General features: G+C 43.6%; 1 protein-coding gene and 1 non-coding gene across 3 annotated transcripts in view; one reads left to right on the top strand and one right to left on the bottom strand.

Annotated features, from left to right (window-relative positions):
• The window catches only part of SLC17A5 (solute carrier family 17 member 5), a 58301-nt gene extending 42167 nt beyond the window's left edge, over positions 1-16134 (top strand). Inside the window, exons 10-11 of one of the 2 annotated variants that reach the window (XM_060030353.1) lie at positions 11299-11389; positions 14754-16134. In XM_060030353.1, the coding sequence (XP_059886336.1) occupies positions 11299-11389; positions 14754-14891 (229 nt within the window). In that variant the 3' untranslated portion in view covers positions 14892-16134. The remainder of the gene's footprint in view (positions 1-11298; positions 11390-14753) is intronic. The other variant, XM_060030354.1, reaches the window with a different exon arrangement.
• Positions 77-149, bottom strand: TRNAA-UGC (transfer RNA alanine (anticodon UGC)). The gene has a single exon. It is a non-coding gene; the product is annotated as a tRNA-Ala (tRNA).
• Positions 16135-16507: the final 373 nt, after the last annotated feature.

Genomic DNA, 16507 nt, shown 5'->3' on the forward strand with positions numbered 1-16507 from the left:
CGCTGGGTCTTAGTTGCAGCACGTGGGATCTTCGCTGCAGCATGCGGGATCTTTAGTTGAGGCATACAGGATCTAGCTCCCCGACCAGGGATCGAACCCGGGCCCCCTGCATTGCAAGCGCAGAGTCTTAACCACTGGACCGCCAGGGAAGTCCCTTAAATTTTAGATATTTGTGAAAATCGTTTAGAAAATAGTAGTTGTAGGCAGTTTGACATTTGGATCTGGAACTCAGAAAATCAGTCTGACCAGAAATGAAAATTAGGGAAGAGTAATCCACATTTCAGAGTTTGTAAAGCAAGGATTGCCTGGTGAGAGAGAGTAGAATGACAGGATGAGTGATCCCCAGGACTGGGTCTTGACAAATATGTAGAGACCAGAAAGAGGGAAAATAACCAGACAAGGAGACCAAAAAGGAGCAACCAGGAGATAGAAGGAAAATCAAGAATGTGGTGTCAAGGAAGCCAAGACTATCCAGTCTTCAGTTCAAGAATGAGAGCTGAGCAAGAGGTAAAGGTGTAGGAGTGGTCAACATATGAGTAGTAGATGAAACCGTGGGCTTGGATGAAATTACTCAGCAAACTGTGACGAGAACCTTGGGAATCCATTAAGAGAAAGAAGAGCCTGATGCAGAGATAACTGAGAAGGGGGCTTCCCTGGTGGCGCAGTGGTTAAGAATCTGCCTGCCAATGCAGGGGACACAGGTTCGAGCCCTGGTCCAGGAAGACCCCACATTGCGTGGAGCAGCTAAGCCCGTGCACCACAACTACTGAGCCTGTGCTCTAGAGCCCGCGAGCCACAACTACTGAAGCCCACGCGCCACAACTACTGAAGCCCACGCGCCTAGAGCCTGTGCTCCTCAACAAGAGAAGCCACCGCAATGAGAAGCCCGCGTACCGCAACGAGGAGTAGTTGCTCGCCACAACTAGAGAAAGCCTGTGCGCAGCAAGGAGGACCCAATACAGCCAAAAGTAAAATAAACTTATTTAAAAAAGAAAAGACTTACATTTTCATTATAAAAAAAAAAAGATAACTGAGAAGAAGCAACAGGAGAAGGATAAGAAAAAATAAGTAGAGATTAGGATCCCCAAAGGGAAAGTTTGATCAGCAATGTCAGATGCGCCAGAGAAGCCAAGTAAAATAAGAACGAACGTGTTCCTTGGATTGGACAACCAGATGGAGAAGTTCATTAAAGATCTTGGTGACAGTGCTTCCATGGAGGAAGGAGAAGGAAGCTAGGCTGAAGGCAGCATACAGCAGTGGTTTCAGAGTGGGACCCTTAACCCATCCACATCAAAATCAGCAGGAGTGCTTGCTGAAAGCAAAGCAGAATTGTTGATCACAGAACTAGGAATCTGCATTTTGTTGCCCCTACGTGTTGTCCTCATGGACATTAAAATTTGAGAACCATTGCCAATAAACAGCTATTTCAAAACTATTAACCATGAAGGGAAGGAAAAAAAGCTAAAGATGGACACATGCTGCTGGAGGATTTTAAGACCTAAGTATGTTAATATGCTGAGAAAAGAAGGCCAGTAAAGGATGAGAGATTAAAAGTTAAAAGAAAGAAGTAAAAATGACAGGCTGGTAGAATACAGGAAGGAATGACATCCAGTGCCCAGTGGAAGGGATGAGCTTTCAACTGAGAAAAGAAGGAAAGCAGTAAGATGGGTTCAGTTGAAGAAAAGTTTTCAGGTGAGTTGAGAAGCCAAGGATTGTGGTTTTAAAATACCTCCATGGGGGCTTCCCTGGTGGCTCAGTGGTTGAGAGTCTGCCTGCCGATGCAGGGGACACAGGTTCGTGCCCTGGTCTGGGAAGATTCCACGTGCCGTGGAGTGGCTGGGCCCGTGAGCCATGGCCGCTGAGCCTGCGCGTCCAGAGCCTGTGCTCCGCAACGGGAGAGGCCGCAACAGTGAGAGGCCCACGTACCGCAAAAAAATAAATAAATAATAAAATACCTCCATGGGACTTCCCTGGTGGTGCAGTGGTTAAGAATGCGCCTGCCAATGCAGGGGACATGGGTTCGAGCCCTGGTCCGGGAAGATCCTACATGCCACGCAGCAACTAAGCCTGTGCACCACAGCTACTGAGCCTGCGCTCTAGAGCCCATGAGCCACAACTACTGAGCCGCGTGCCTCAACTACTGAAGCCCACGTGCCTAGAGCCCGTGCTTCGCAACAAGAGAAGCCACCGCGGTGAGAAGCCCGCGCACCACAACAAAGAATAGCCCCCGCTCGCCGCAACTAGAGAAAGCCCACGTGCAGCAATGAAGACACAACGCTGCCGAAAGTAAAAGAATTAATTTTTTTAAAAAAAGATTCTGGTTCAAAAGATAAAATGCATATACAAAGCTTTAAAAAAAATAAAATAACTCCACAAGTTCTTCAACGCTCTTCCCTTCAAAAGGTGGAGCCTATGTCCCCTCCCTTTGCGTGTGGGCTGGGTTTAGTGACCTGTTTCTAAGGAGTAGAATCCGGCAGAAGTGATGGTGTCTGACTGGGTCCCAGGAGGCAGCGTAGCACCCTGCTTGCTCTTTCTCTCTCAGATGACTCACACTGGGAGTGCCAGCTGCCACATGGTGAGGACACTCAGAGCCCAGTACAAGGCCCAGTGGGGAGGAACGAGGCCTTCAGCCAGCAGACACATGAGTGGGATCAGAAGCTGGTCCTCCAGCCCCAGGCCGACCTTCAGATGACCGCGGCCCCGGCCAACAGCGTCACTGAAATCTCCTGAGAGATTCTGAGCCAGAATCTCCCAGCTGAGCCCCTCCTACATTCCTGACCCACAGAAACTGTCAGATGACAGATATTTGTTATCTGAAGCTGCTGCCTTTGGAGGTAATTTATTATGTGGCAGTAAATAACTGATTAAAAAATCTTAAGTGTTTTTGATTTTCTCTGTGACATGGGAGTCAGGTTCATTGCTGAGACTAAGAAAAAAATAGAGTAAAAGACTTGAGAATGGGCTTCCCTGGTGGCACAGTGGTTGAGAGTCCGCCTGCCGATGCAGTGGACGCGGGTTCGTGCCCCAGTCCAGGAAGATCCCACATGCCGCGGAGCGGCTGGGCCTGTGAGCCATGGCCGCTGAGCCTGCACGTCCGGATCCTGAGAAAAATAGTCACTGAGAACTCATAGAAGGGATCTGGGCTTTGGTGAGGATCACCTCAGGTTGGACAGGACTCGTGTACTCTCCCTAGTTTACAAGGTGGTTTTTCCTTTGAGTGTTGTTCGGCAGCCCAAGTGTAGGACTGAAAATGTGCTGTTGAATTGATCTAGGCTTGAGATTTCAACAAGCTGAGTCAAAGGGATCTGGGAATTGGGAGTTTGGGCACAGCAGAGGCCCAGGCTGTGTTATCTCTCAGACACTTTTAGTTGAAGGAATGGAAACCCTAATTCAAGCTGGCTAAACATCATAATGTATTAGTGTAAAGTCCAGAGACGGGAGGCTTCAAGCAGGAGTTGATATCCAGCTGTCCACTAATCTCACCCAAGACTCGTTTCTTTTCCACTCTCTACCCTGCCTTTCATACCTGTTTTATCCTAAGGCTGGATCTGCGAATAAAATCATACAGTGAAATGATTGCCAGTAACAACGAGGGTTACATGCTTCTTTTTTTTTTTTTTTTTTTTTTTTTTTGCAGTACGCGGGCCTCTCACCGTTGTGGCCTCTCCCGTTGCGGAGCACAGGCTCCGGACGCGCAGGCTCAGCGGCCATGGCTCACGGGCCCAGCCGCTCCGTGGCATGTGGGATCTTCCCAGACCGGGGCACGAACCCATGTCCCCTGCATCGGCAGGCGGACTCTCAACCACTGCGCCACCAGGGAAGCCCTACATGCTTCTTCGTTCGCATGAAGCAAGAAAGAAAATGATCTTTTCCTCTTTCCATCAGGGAAATACAGGCTTCATTTGGAACCAGACTGAGTCACATATCCACGCCTGAACCAACCCCCATGGCCAAGGGAATGCCATTAGACTTCAGCACAATGAGCACCCGCCCCTAAGTTAGAGGTGAAGGAGTCAGGGCCCCTAAGCCTCATGGGAATGGACGGCGAGGCAGCCATTGGTGACGTCCACACAACACGTGAAGATATGAACACAAAGAAAAGAACTCATTTGGAAGATGAAGAAACTCAGGCACGGAGGAGCTGTGTGACTTGCAAAGTCACAGTTAGCAAACGGCAGACCGGAGGCTTGAATCCAGGTCTTCCAGCTCTGTGGTCCCGGGATCTTTTTGCTACATCAAGTTGCCTCTCAATGACTTATTTAAAAGATCTTACAAATTGGTCATTGAAGAGGCACTAGCAGTTATTTTGAAAACTCAGGAAAAAGAATTCATAGCAGAGAAGAGATACGTACTTTGGTTGCCTCAGTTAATGTGATTTTATTATAAAACTAAGTAAATAAATACGGGAAATAAAAATGATAAGGAATGTAGAAGTGGCTAAGCAGCCACCCAGCCAGAAGGAGGGTGGTAAGCCACGCACTCCATTTCATGAAGCTGCAGTGCAGTCTGGGACTGATCAGGTGCCTGAAGTCTGCCAGAGCTCTGGAATCTGGCAAGGGCCCCACTATGCTCTCTCAAACTGGCAGTGAAGGAAAACTGGATCATTAAATAGAAATTGGAGCTATTGTCAAAAGAAGATGAAAATGCATGCCAGGGCTTCCCTGGTGGCGCAGTGGTTGGGAGTCCGCCTGCCAATGCAGGGGACACGGGTTCGAGCCCTGGTCCAGGAAGATCCCACGTGCCACGGAGCAGCTAAGCCCGTGCGCCGCAACTACTGAGCCTGCGCTCTAGAGCCTGCGAGCCACAGCTACTGAAGCCTGTACACCTAGAGCCTGTGCTCCGCAACAAAAGAAGCCACTGCAATGGGAAGCCCACGCACCGCAACGAAGGGTAGCCCCCGCTCGCCGCAACTAGAGAAAGCCCGCGTGCAGCAACGAAGACCCAACACAGCCAAAAATAAAAATAAAATAAAATTAATTAATTTAAAAAGAAAATGCATGCTAGAGAAGGAAAAAACACATATCCATGGTACCTACCTTATAAAATTGTTTTGAGGATTAAGTAGAGCACAGAGAGAGAGAGAACACTTCACTCATAATGTAATAAATGCATTTGCACATAATGCGATAAACTTCATTATTATTTTCTGGCAAACTTTGAGTCAGGTGCCATGATCAGGGTCACAAGTCAATCCAAGCAGAATACTAAAGGGATGATTGGTGAGCTCTTGGAAAAGAAAATACTGATCACTAAGGAGCCACCACTGGGTCACTAAGCCCCAAAATAGCAAAGTTCTCAACATCATTTTCGACCGTGTATACACAGTATATTTGGTATATCAGGATTTCAGCAAGGTCTCCCATGATGTCCTTTTAGACAGGATGGAGAGAGAGGAACTGGATGTACAATTAGGTGGATTTGTCATCACTAAACTTCAGTGTCATAGCATGCTGATTAATGGACCTAGTCATTAAGCAAGCACTGTGCCAAGCACCGTAGCAGATGTCGAAGACATAAACGCGAAACCCTGCTTGCACCTGGGTAAGCTTCTGCTGGCTTGGAGGGTGATATGGTGTTGTCCTGAAGCATTTACTGGGCAGCCTGCAGGCAGTATCCTGGAACTGGGCTTCAGGCATCAGCTGGGTTGGTTGAACTCTCGGTCTGAAAGACCCTGGTCCAGCCCTGACATTTTATGAGTCCTTTTTTTTTTATTTATTTATTTTGCTGTTAAAATGACAGTAATTTTATTAAAGTTCCATATAGTACAAATCAGTAAAACAGACTAGAAATAAAATAATACTTGGAATTCAAAATAATATAAGAATAACATAGTTATTCCAGGTAAACCACAAAATAAGCCTTGTATGGCTGAAATAAGGGATCTAATTTTTATTTGACTTGAGAGATTACACTAGCTGTGACACATGACCACATCAGTCTCACTGCAAATCATTTGGCTTTTATAACCTCGACTTTTCTCACACATATTAAATCATATAGAAGAAAACCTTTATGAAACGAAGACCTTCCACCAATATCACATCTTAATATAGTATTCATTATAAATGTTTCAAGTGCACAGTTTGTTTTAGAAAAATAAGCTAAAAACCAATGAGCGATCACAGAAAACAGTAGAGCTTCTGAACATCAAAGGCATATTTCAGGAATGCAGTGGGCACGTGGTTGCCTTTAAACTTAGAACAGAAAGTAATACAGTGAAAGAAAGTTTGGGAAGATACTAACAGGCTACAGTTCCTAGGCCTCATTAGAGTTCAAATCTCAAGCTAAACGGCTGAAAATGAGTGGAAATTGGGCAAGCCCAGCAATTCCCATGTCTGGACGTGCCGCGTGGGCCCTTGTCCTGTTACTTTGACAGCTGCCGAGACTTCACACGTTTTCATCCCCTCCCTGTACTTTCTCTGCACCCACTCGTCTCTTACAGCCAAACTCCAGCACTACTTCCTCTAAGAAGCTTTTCCTGAGGCATCCCCTCCCTGGTCCCCTCAAATGTCCCCCGCCCACGCAGAGGGTTGATTAAGGCCCTGCCTCTGTGCTTCTGTAAACCGTGGTATGAATTGCTAACATAGTTTGATTTTTTGGGCTACTAGGTTTTATTCCATTATTGGCCCGTAATCTTTCTCACTAAGTAAACTGTGAGCTCCTTGAGAACAAGAACTATGTTTAATTCATTGTTGGACACCAGAGTCTTCCACAGTGGTTGACATAAGTGACATACTTAAGAATTGTTTGTTAAATGAATGAGTGGATGGGTGGATGACAGCAATAACTGGTATTTACTATTAAAATGGTTTGAACCATTGGCTCTCCTTTGTGCATTATAATTATAATTGGTTGGAAACTGGGATGAGAATTGGCTGCATCCAAGCGAGGCGGTGGGGTGAGGGATGTATTTCTTGCACATTTGAGGAGTATCTTCATAATCAACAATTTGGTTTGGTTCATACTTTTCCTCCCTTACTCTGAGAATAGTAGATAAATTGCGGGAAAATAAAACATTTTAAAAAATCTATTCAACAGATATTAACTGAGCATCTACTGTCCAAAGTGGTATGTGTCCTAGGCAGACCCAGATTCTATCCTCAAGGAGACTATAGTTTATTTTTTTTATTTTTATTGGAATATAGTTGATTTACAATGTTGTGTTAGTTTCATGTGAATCAGTTATACATATACATATATCCACTCATTTTTTTTTATATTTATTTATTTATTTGGTTGCACTGGGTCTTAGTTGCAGCAGGCAGGCTCCTTAGTTGTGGCATGTGAACTCTTAGTCGTGACATGCATGTGGGCTCTAGTTCCCTGACTAGGGATCGAACCCGGGCCCCCCTGCATTGGGAGCATAGAGTCTTAGCCACTGTGCCACTAGGGAACTCCCTATCCACTCTCTTTTAGATTCTTTTCCCATATAGTTCATTACAGAGTATTGAGTAGAGTTCCCTGTGCTATACAGTAGGTCCTTATTGGTTATCTATTTATATATAGTAGTGTGTATATGTCAGTCCCAATCTCCCAATTTATCCCTCCTCTCCCCTTACCCCCTGGTAACCATAAGTTTGTTTTCTACATCTGTGACTCTATTTCTGTTTTGTAAATAGTTCATTTGTACCATTTTTTTTTAGATTCCGCATATAAGCGATATATGATATCTGTCTTTTCTGTGTCTGACTTACTTCACTCAGTATGACAATCTCTGGGTCCATCCATGTTGCTGCAAATGGCATTATTTCATTCTGTTTTATGGCTGATCAACATTTCATTGTATATATGTGTACCACATCTCCTTTATCCATTCATCTGTTGATGGACATTTTATATATCTATAATGCTGCCTTATTGAAAACAGTCATCACTGAATTCAATCTGTAGGAAAGATCAGTTTTCTCTTGCTTAGTTTTTCACCACAAGCCCCAGCATTATAGATATAACATCCCAATATTAAGTAGGGATTTGGAATCAGGCAAATTGGGTAACATTTTATAGTCTCTCTTTCTTACCTATAGAATGAAGATAGATAATAATCCCTACCTGTTGGGGTTCATTTTACTATTAAAGTGGGATAAATTATATAAAATACTTAGAACCCTGCCTGACATAAGGTTTTTCAGTAGGCAGTCAGTATTCCTCTTAGCATATAAATATATGTCTACATGGTATTTTTCTAAGCCTTTTCTTCTGTAGACTAAAATAGATATTTTCTATGGATAATTTTGTTGCCCAGATTCAAGGGATTTGGATAGATTTTTAACCATTAAGCCCACAGAATTCTAGGACTCCAATAGCACAGAATCCAGACTGAGTCCATACAACATGTTCTTTTTTCCAGGCTCTCATCAATCTTTCATGGCCTTTCCTGGCCAAGTGTAATACAAATACTTGAATGAGCTTCTTGGTGCTGACATTTAGAATTTCGCAGCATTCATCTGCACTTAATATCTGTCACTGAAAAGGCCTGGCAACATTGCAGTCGGTTCCTCCTACTGCCAAGGTGTTAATGGTTTTAAAAAAAAAAAAAAAAAAAGGACAGGTTCTGCCAAGCTTGGTTAATTTAAGATCAGCTCCCTAAAGGGCATAAGCCAAAAAGATCTGTGCCACGTGGTTTTGTTATTGTACCCTGTGTGCACGAGTTTTCAACATAAAAATTTGTGATGTTTATAGATAACTGAATTCGGCTCAGCAGGATATTTTATTTAGGCACTGTGTCAATCAACTCAGGATGCCATACAAAACACCATGTGGCTGAGTGGCTTAAAAAACAGAAATTGATTTTCTCACAGTTCTGGAGGCTAGAAGTCCGCGGTCAGGGGGCCAGCAGGGTTAGGTTCTGGTGAAGGCTCTCTTCCTCGTTTGCAGACAGTCACCTTTTCACTGTGTCCTCACGCGTGGCCTTTCCTCCATATATGCTCACAGAGACAGAGAGCCCGATCTCTCTTTCTTCCTCTTCTTGGCAGGCCACCAATCCTATTAGGTTGAGACCCTACCTTTATGACCTCATTTAACCTTAATTAATTCCTAAAAGCCCTGTCTCCAGATACAGTCACATTGGAGGTACGGATTGGGGGAGGACACAATTCAGTCCCTTGCGGGCACTTTTCCATGTCTAAAATGGGGAGAGGAATTTCAGATAAGTAGTCTGCAGCCAAGGTACTGAGGATCCTAAACCCTAATAGAAATAGTATTATCCCACAATAAGACGATATGGCCTAATAAACATCAAGTTTCTTTCATTTGGACCACAATTTTATAATACTGATTATCTCATTAAACAATTAAAAGCTCTAATTGGACTTTGAATATACCTAGGTGATAAGTTAATAAATGCCATTTACTTGCTTAACTAATTTTTTTTTAATAAATTTATTTATTTTTGGCTGCCTTGGGTCCCTGTCGCTGCACGCGGGCTTTCTCTAGTTGTGGCAAGCGGGGGCTACTCTTCGTTGCGGTGCGCGGGCTTCTCATTGTGGTGGCTTCTCTTGTTGCGGAGCACAGGCTCTAGGCGCACGGGCTTCAGTAGTTGTGGCTCACGGGCTCAGTAGTTGTGGCTTGCAGGCTCTAGAGCGCAGGCTCAGTAGTTGTGGTGCACGGGCCTAGTTGCTCTGCGGCATGTGGGATCTTCCCGGACCAGGGCCCGAACCCGTGTCCCCTGCATTGGCAGGCGGATTCCCAACCACTGTGCCACCAGGGAAGTCCGTGCTTAACTAGTTTTTAACTCCACCACCACCGTTACGTTTTCTTGCTAAAAATATCAAACGTAAATCTAATGAACCCTTTAGGACCTCGAGTCTAGACACTACCAGTGTGCAGGAAATACAGGGGACATAACTCCATGTTAAATGATGCCTCAGTCTACAAACTCCAGAATGTAGGTCCATCTACAGGACAAAATCCCAGGTTCTTCAATTGACACACACAACTATCGATACACACAACAACTTAAAATAATGTTCAGCGACCCTAGCATGTAATCCGAAATGTTGCATACTGTACGACCCTTTGGCGCCAAAGAGCAGAAGGGGTGCTTGTCTCCATGGGACAAGCTTCAGCAGTCATTGCAGTGCAGCCTCACAGGACCACGCGTGGGCCTGAACACCTGTGGGTCACACGCACTTCTGTGGTCAGCACATATTGAATGAGCATAGATGTTGCACTGGCTACTGGAAATAATAAAGGGGAATAAAACATGAGTTTTCAGGGAGACTATGGAGTCAGAATTAGCAAACTTGAATTAGAGAACGAGTACCTCTTAAAACACAAAGTACTAGCTTTGAGGACAGTAAAGATTCTGAAAAGACAGAGTTCAAAATGCATTTTTGTCATACACTACAATATATATAAACCCAGCTTGTCTATTTCTGGGACAATGTGCAAGGATTTAGCGACAAGAAGATACATAATAAGTTGAACAGGTAAGTTGTGAAATTGTGTGTTCAGTATGATCTCATTTCTATAATATATTAAAAATATATACAGAAAAAAATAATTAGGATATTTACCAAAATATTAATGTTGATTATCTCTATATAGAAGGATTATAAGTAATTTTACTTTCATTGTAATATTTTTAAAAAATTTTTAACAATGACATAAATTTTGTAATCAGGAAATAAATTCTCTTTTTTTTTTTTTGCGGTATGCGGGCCTCTCACCGCTGCGGCCTCTCCCGTTGCGGAGCACAGGCTCCGGACGCGCAGGCCCAGTGGCCATGGCTCACGGGCCCAGCCACTCCACGGCATGTGGGATCCTCCTGGACGGGGGCACGAACCCGTGTCCCCTGCACCGGCAGGCGGACTCTCAACCACTGCGCCACCAGGGAAGCCCTAAATTCTCTTTTTAACTTAAAAAATTTTAAGGCACATGAAGCTTCCTATCTAGATACAGCCTTGTATGAAAATCATATCTCAGCACTTTTCTATTTCACTGTAAAAGGGATCATTTCAATGGCTGTGTTTCTCTATATGATGTTAAAACTATTGAAATGTAAGTTTTTCACTCCCCAAATATTTAGTCCTATTTCAGTAAGACGTTTCATTTAGACATAAAATTTCACAAGAATACAGCCTGGGAATGGTCTAGCTATCTATGGACAGAAGCTATTTAAATGTGTGATGCAGGGAATTCCCTGGCGGTCCAGTGGTTAGGATTCCACGCTTCCATTGCAGGGGGCACGGGTTCGATCCCTGGTTGGCAAACTAAGATCCCACAAGCTGCGCAGTGCCCCCCGCCCCCTAAAAAAAATGTGTAACACAATTATAAACCCCTATGAAAATGTTTCTGCAGGTATGCTGGTATCCTCCTGGGCATCACAAATACCTTTGCCACTATACCTGGAATGATTGGTCCCATCATTGCTAGAAGTCTGACCCCTGAGGTAAGTAGATAATTTGCCTATAAACTGAAAAGCTCTAAACAGTTCATTTGAAGCTGCACACCTGTGTCAAAGTTGAGTATATTTTAATTAAGGATAAAATTCTGATTGTCTATTCTTATGCAATTATTTACAGCAACAAAAAGCTAAATACCGTAATAGGTGGGAAAGTATATTTTCAAAGAACACTTTCAATTTTAGACAGAACAACAGAACTAAGTTAAATGAAGATCTTGTAACTGAAACCACACAAGTACTTAAAAGTTGTGATATTATACCAGATAAATAACTTGTATCTTTGGTTTGAACAAATAAAAATTGGCAATGTAGAATTATTCCAGAAATGGAACCACGAAAGTGTCAGGAAATCAGGTGAGAATGAACAGGAACAGTTGAAATAATCCAGAACGTTTAGAAGAGCAGAATACTTAGGAAGACGTATAGGTGTCTTCACAGATTTGAAAGATGGTGACTTATTCTCGGTAGTTCCACAAAGCCAGATGGAGAGCAGGTACGAGGAGACAATAGGCAAGTTTTCTGTTTAGAGCTGTTACTGTGTGGAACGGGCTGCCCTTTGAGTTAGTGAGCCCTGAAACGGTCAAACATGTATTCAACTGGCATTTCCTGAGTGCTTATTACTGTGACAGATGCTAAGGATTCAAAGGCAAAATTATAAGATTCTACACTTGAGAAATTCATTATTTAGATATTATATGGAAAAGGACTTCCCTGGTGGCGCAGTGGTTGAGAGTCCGCCTGCCGATGCAGGGGACACGGGTTCGTGCCCCAGTCCGGGAAGATCCCACATGCCGCGGAGCAGCTGGGCCCGTGAGCCATGGCCGCTGAGCCTGCGCGTCCGGAGCCTGTGCTCCTCAACGGGAGAGGCCACAACAGTGAGAGGCCCGAGTACCGCAAAAAAAAAAAAAAAAAAAAAAAAATAGAGATTATATGTAATGAAAGTACAGTGTGACAAAGCTGCAGAAAAAATGTATGCTCTTGCTGTGGACACAGAGGAGGGAACAACCAGTTTGTGGGGAAGGAGCCTGGAGGAGTGAGCCAGGGTGTGGGAAGGGCTGGTATCCGGCCTGTGTCAGGGCACTGAGGCCCCAGAAACACGGCGGGCCCGGGGTTGTGTGGCCTGAAGCAGAGACACTGAGTTATATTGTGTAAGAAATCAAATTCAGCGACCTCAAAGGCCCTTTCCAACTCCAGTTTTCTACTGCTTAAGAAAATCTAAAGGACTAGTGAAATGTGTTCTTCAAGAGGCTGACTTAACCTGTAAAAGAGACTTAATTTTCTGTTTTGTCTCTGTGATGAAATTAACACTATCTAATCCTTAGAATTTCAGTATATGCCTACAAATTGTCTTATTACCAAATACTCGGACTTCAGACACGGGGGTGTTCACTGCAGGTGGTGCTCTACCATTTCTAATTCCTTACTCAAGTGAATCAGTGCCTCATTTTCTCTCACTTAACAGAAAGGAATGTTGGGGCCGCTCAGTATGTCCCATCACAGATGTTTACCCTTATCTTCATGCAGCATTGTGGCAACACAGGAACCTAAGTCAGCACACTACCACGAGTAATTTCATTCATTATCACTAGTCCTGGCACTTCTGCTGGGAAGATCTGGACTCCTGAATTCAAGTCTTGAATGTTTGTGAAGTGGGAACTGAACTGGATTTCAGATCTATTGTTACAGCATTTGTTTCATGTTATTAAAAAAAGCCATTATTTTTAAAAAGGAGAAACACATTTACCTGTACAATTGTAATTGCTTACAATTAAAGTTTACCGCACTTTATAATTATTTATTTATTATAAATAAATAATGAAGTAGGGAGTCCCTGGCAGTCCAGTGGTTAGGATTTGTCGCTTTCACTGCCATAGCTCAGATTCAGTCCCTGGTCGGGGAACTGAGATCCCACAAGCTTCGCAGTGTGGCCAAATAATAATAATAATAATGATGAAATAAAGGTCAAAGTGTGTCTGAGGTTCAATTCCGTTACAGACCAAACAGCATTCTCTAAAAACTGGTGGAGTTTTTGTTAAAAAACAGACCAGGAGCTTTGTGTGATTTCTGGTACAGTTGATTGATTTTTAAGTCACCCGTTGCCTCCAGGTAACACTGGGGTATTATTTTATCCAGCAGATCACACAGAGCAGCTTTTTCTTAGAATCCTAAGAAGCTGTCTTAAACCCGTCTCTCGGGTATATGATTAGTAATTAGTAATTACTGACCGTAATTAGTAATTAGTAATTACTGACCGACTTCTGCTCTAGGATGGTAACACGTTGTTAGCAAGCATATCTAAATAGTCCCTAAAATTTAAGATGGTTTCTAAGATTTTTTTTTCCACCAGAATACATTCATCTCAGAAAAGTATAATTGACCACAGAGTACTCCTTTCTTTCTCCGTGTTTTTCCTTTTTTCCTACATAAATGACTTCATGCCAACTTGCTGGTGCCTTTCCTTTTTCTTCCTCATTGCCAGTTCAGCTGCTCGGTTTTTTCTTTTCTAACTGCTGCAAACTCTGGTTACATTGAAATTGTGAAAATCCAAAAAAAAACGTTGTTAAAGATAGTCACACGACCCAGAGGTTTAGATAACTACTGGATATTTTTACACCACTGGATTACACACTGTGTCTTGTTGATCTCTTACCGACAGATCCCATCTATGTTCTGTGTTGTGTGCCATTCAAGAGCCCTGCAGGATCTTTCAGGCCAGGCTGAACCTGTGTCCATCTTAACTCATCCTTACTTGATCTGCCCCTGACACCCCATACCTGAGAACTTGGGAGATGATGTGCAGGCATAATACTAATACTTTCCTCGTAACACATGAGTTGAGGACATGCCAATGTTTTATTTTTAGTAAACGTTTTTATTGAAGTGTAACATGCATTTTTTAAATGCACAAATCCTAAGTACACAAGCTGGACAGATTTTCAGAAAGTTAGTACATCTGTGTGACCAGTGCCCACCCAATCAAGAAACAGCACGTTATCTCCCTCACAAAGCCTCCGGGTAGCCCTTCCTTTCTCTTTCCCCCCCACCAAGAGGAACCACTCTCCTTTCTAACACCGTAGATTATGGGCTTTATATCAGTGGAATCGTTCAGTGTGCACTCTTTGTTTGTGAGGCGTATCGATGTCGTTGTGGGTCATTCGTTGTCGTTGCTGTAAGTAGTCCGTGGAACACACATGCCACCATCTCACTGTTGATGGACATTTGGGTTGTTTCCAGTTTTTATGAATAATGCTACTGCCATATAAAAACAATCTTGTGACACCACCTTTTTTTAAAGCGGACCACAAACAAAATCCTCTTTCATTTGCATTTTTTCTTTCCTTCTCTGCAGAACACTGTTGGAGAATGGCAAACTGTTTTCTGCCTTGCTGCTGCTGTCAACGTATTTGGCGCCATTACCTTCACACTGTTCTCCAAAGGCGAAGCACAAAACTGGGCTGTTAGGGATCACGGTGGACCCAGAAACTGAAGGAACCAATAAATAATCCTGTCTCGATGTATTTTTGTTTATCATGTAACCTAGCAGTGCCTTTGATATTTTAATGTGTAAGCAATCTATATATAAGAAAAAATCGTACTGTATTAAATTTTTAAGGCCTGTAATCATGAAATGTCACTAGTTGCCAGATGCGTAAAATTAGCTGTTTTTAATTATTAATAACACATTTGCTAGAACTTACAATTCAGGGTCACATACCTGGCTGCAAGTCAGGCAATCTGAAAGAGGGGAGTTCTGTTTATTTTCAAGACCATACTTAAAGGGACGAGCAGAAACGGACCCCTCTATACCTTTGCTTAAGCTGGATAGTAATTCTCAGGTCCTGGTAAACACCTTTTTTTGTACACTTTCCTCAGAAACTTATCTGTCATCAACATTCCCTGACACTTAGCTCTCAAACTTCAGCATCTCCACGGAGCTGCCAGCCACTGTATCATTCAGCCTGGCAACTTCACTGAGGGGAGCGTGCCCAGGCCGCTGCCAGGCGTTCCCTCTCTGGCTGCAGGGACAGTGCCCAGCACTTACCAGAGGCAGCATCCAAGACCAGGGTCAGCGCCAAGGCTTTGGATGGTGTCATTCCCCTGGGGCTGTTAACGAGTGGCTGAAGCCCTGAGCCGGCAGGGACAGCGCAGTCCAAAGCCATGGCTTCCGTGCCCCTCACCCATCCCTTCCCAGCACGCTGGAAGACTGCCTGCCATGTAACCTGCAAAAGAAAGTATGATGCCCAATTAGCCACAAGTAGCATCATCCCACCTTCGTGTGGGATCAGAGTATAAATTTTCAAGTCCTGTGTTCTATGAGCTCCACCAGGATAATTAAATTTAAAAAAAGCACTCTCACATGTTTTCTCTCTGTCTTACGTGTCAGTGTCTGGTCGCAGCTCAAGGTTAGGGTGACTCTTACTTCCGCAGCACCTGCAACCAGTGGGGTGACCGTCTTTACTGCTGGTCTCTGAAAGCTCATTCTGCCAGTTTCTCCTGGGCCATCGTCCAGTGGTTTTTGAGCGTGCTTCGAGGGCATTTATGTGGTTTGGAACTTGATTTACGTTTTGTTGTGTATGTTCAACACTACCTGTAACATCTTAACTAAAGCTATTTAATGTAATATGACGTGTACACATTTCTGTAAATTTATTTTTAAATCTGTAAATAACTTTAAGTTGCTATGGTGATTTTTCTTTTATAAATTATCAAAATAAACCTTTTTGGATTGATTCTTTTGGGATCTGACAGCCCTGTGACACCTTCTAGTAGCCACAGTGGCTATTTTATATCTTCCCTTTCGTCCTCCTCAACCACTGATCTACCTCTACCCACATCTCTGCCACCATTCAGCCAGGATACATAGGTCCTCTAAGTGATGCAGCATCAGAAACCTCTACTGCCATCAGCCTGCCCTTCCTGACTCTGAAATGGGTCAACTCCTCCTGCTAAAGCATATGCCTGCATCCCTGATTATGTCCTCTCACCTCCTCCAGACCTTGCTTCAGTAACTCCTCTTGCACAGTCTCCACCTCTCTTCTTGTTCTTTCCCTTCTGTCTCAAGGACATACAAGCCTTCTAGCCTTTAAAAAAACAAAAATACCT

This window comes from Delphinus delphis, chromosome 14 (genome assembly GCF_949987515.2).
Source record: "Delphinus delphis chromosome 14, mDelDel1.2, whole genome shotgun sequence".
Taxonomy (NCBI): domain Eukaryota; kingdom Metazoa; phylum Chordata; class Mammalia; order Artiodactyla; family Delphinidae; genus Delphinus; species Delphinus delphis.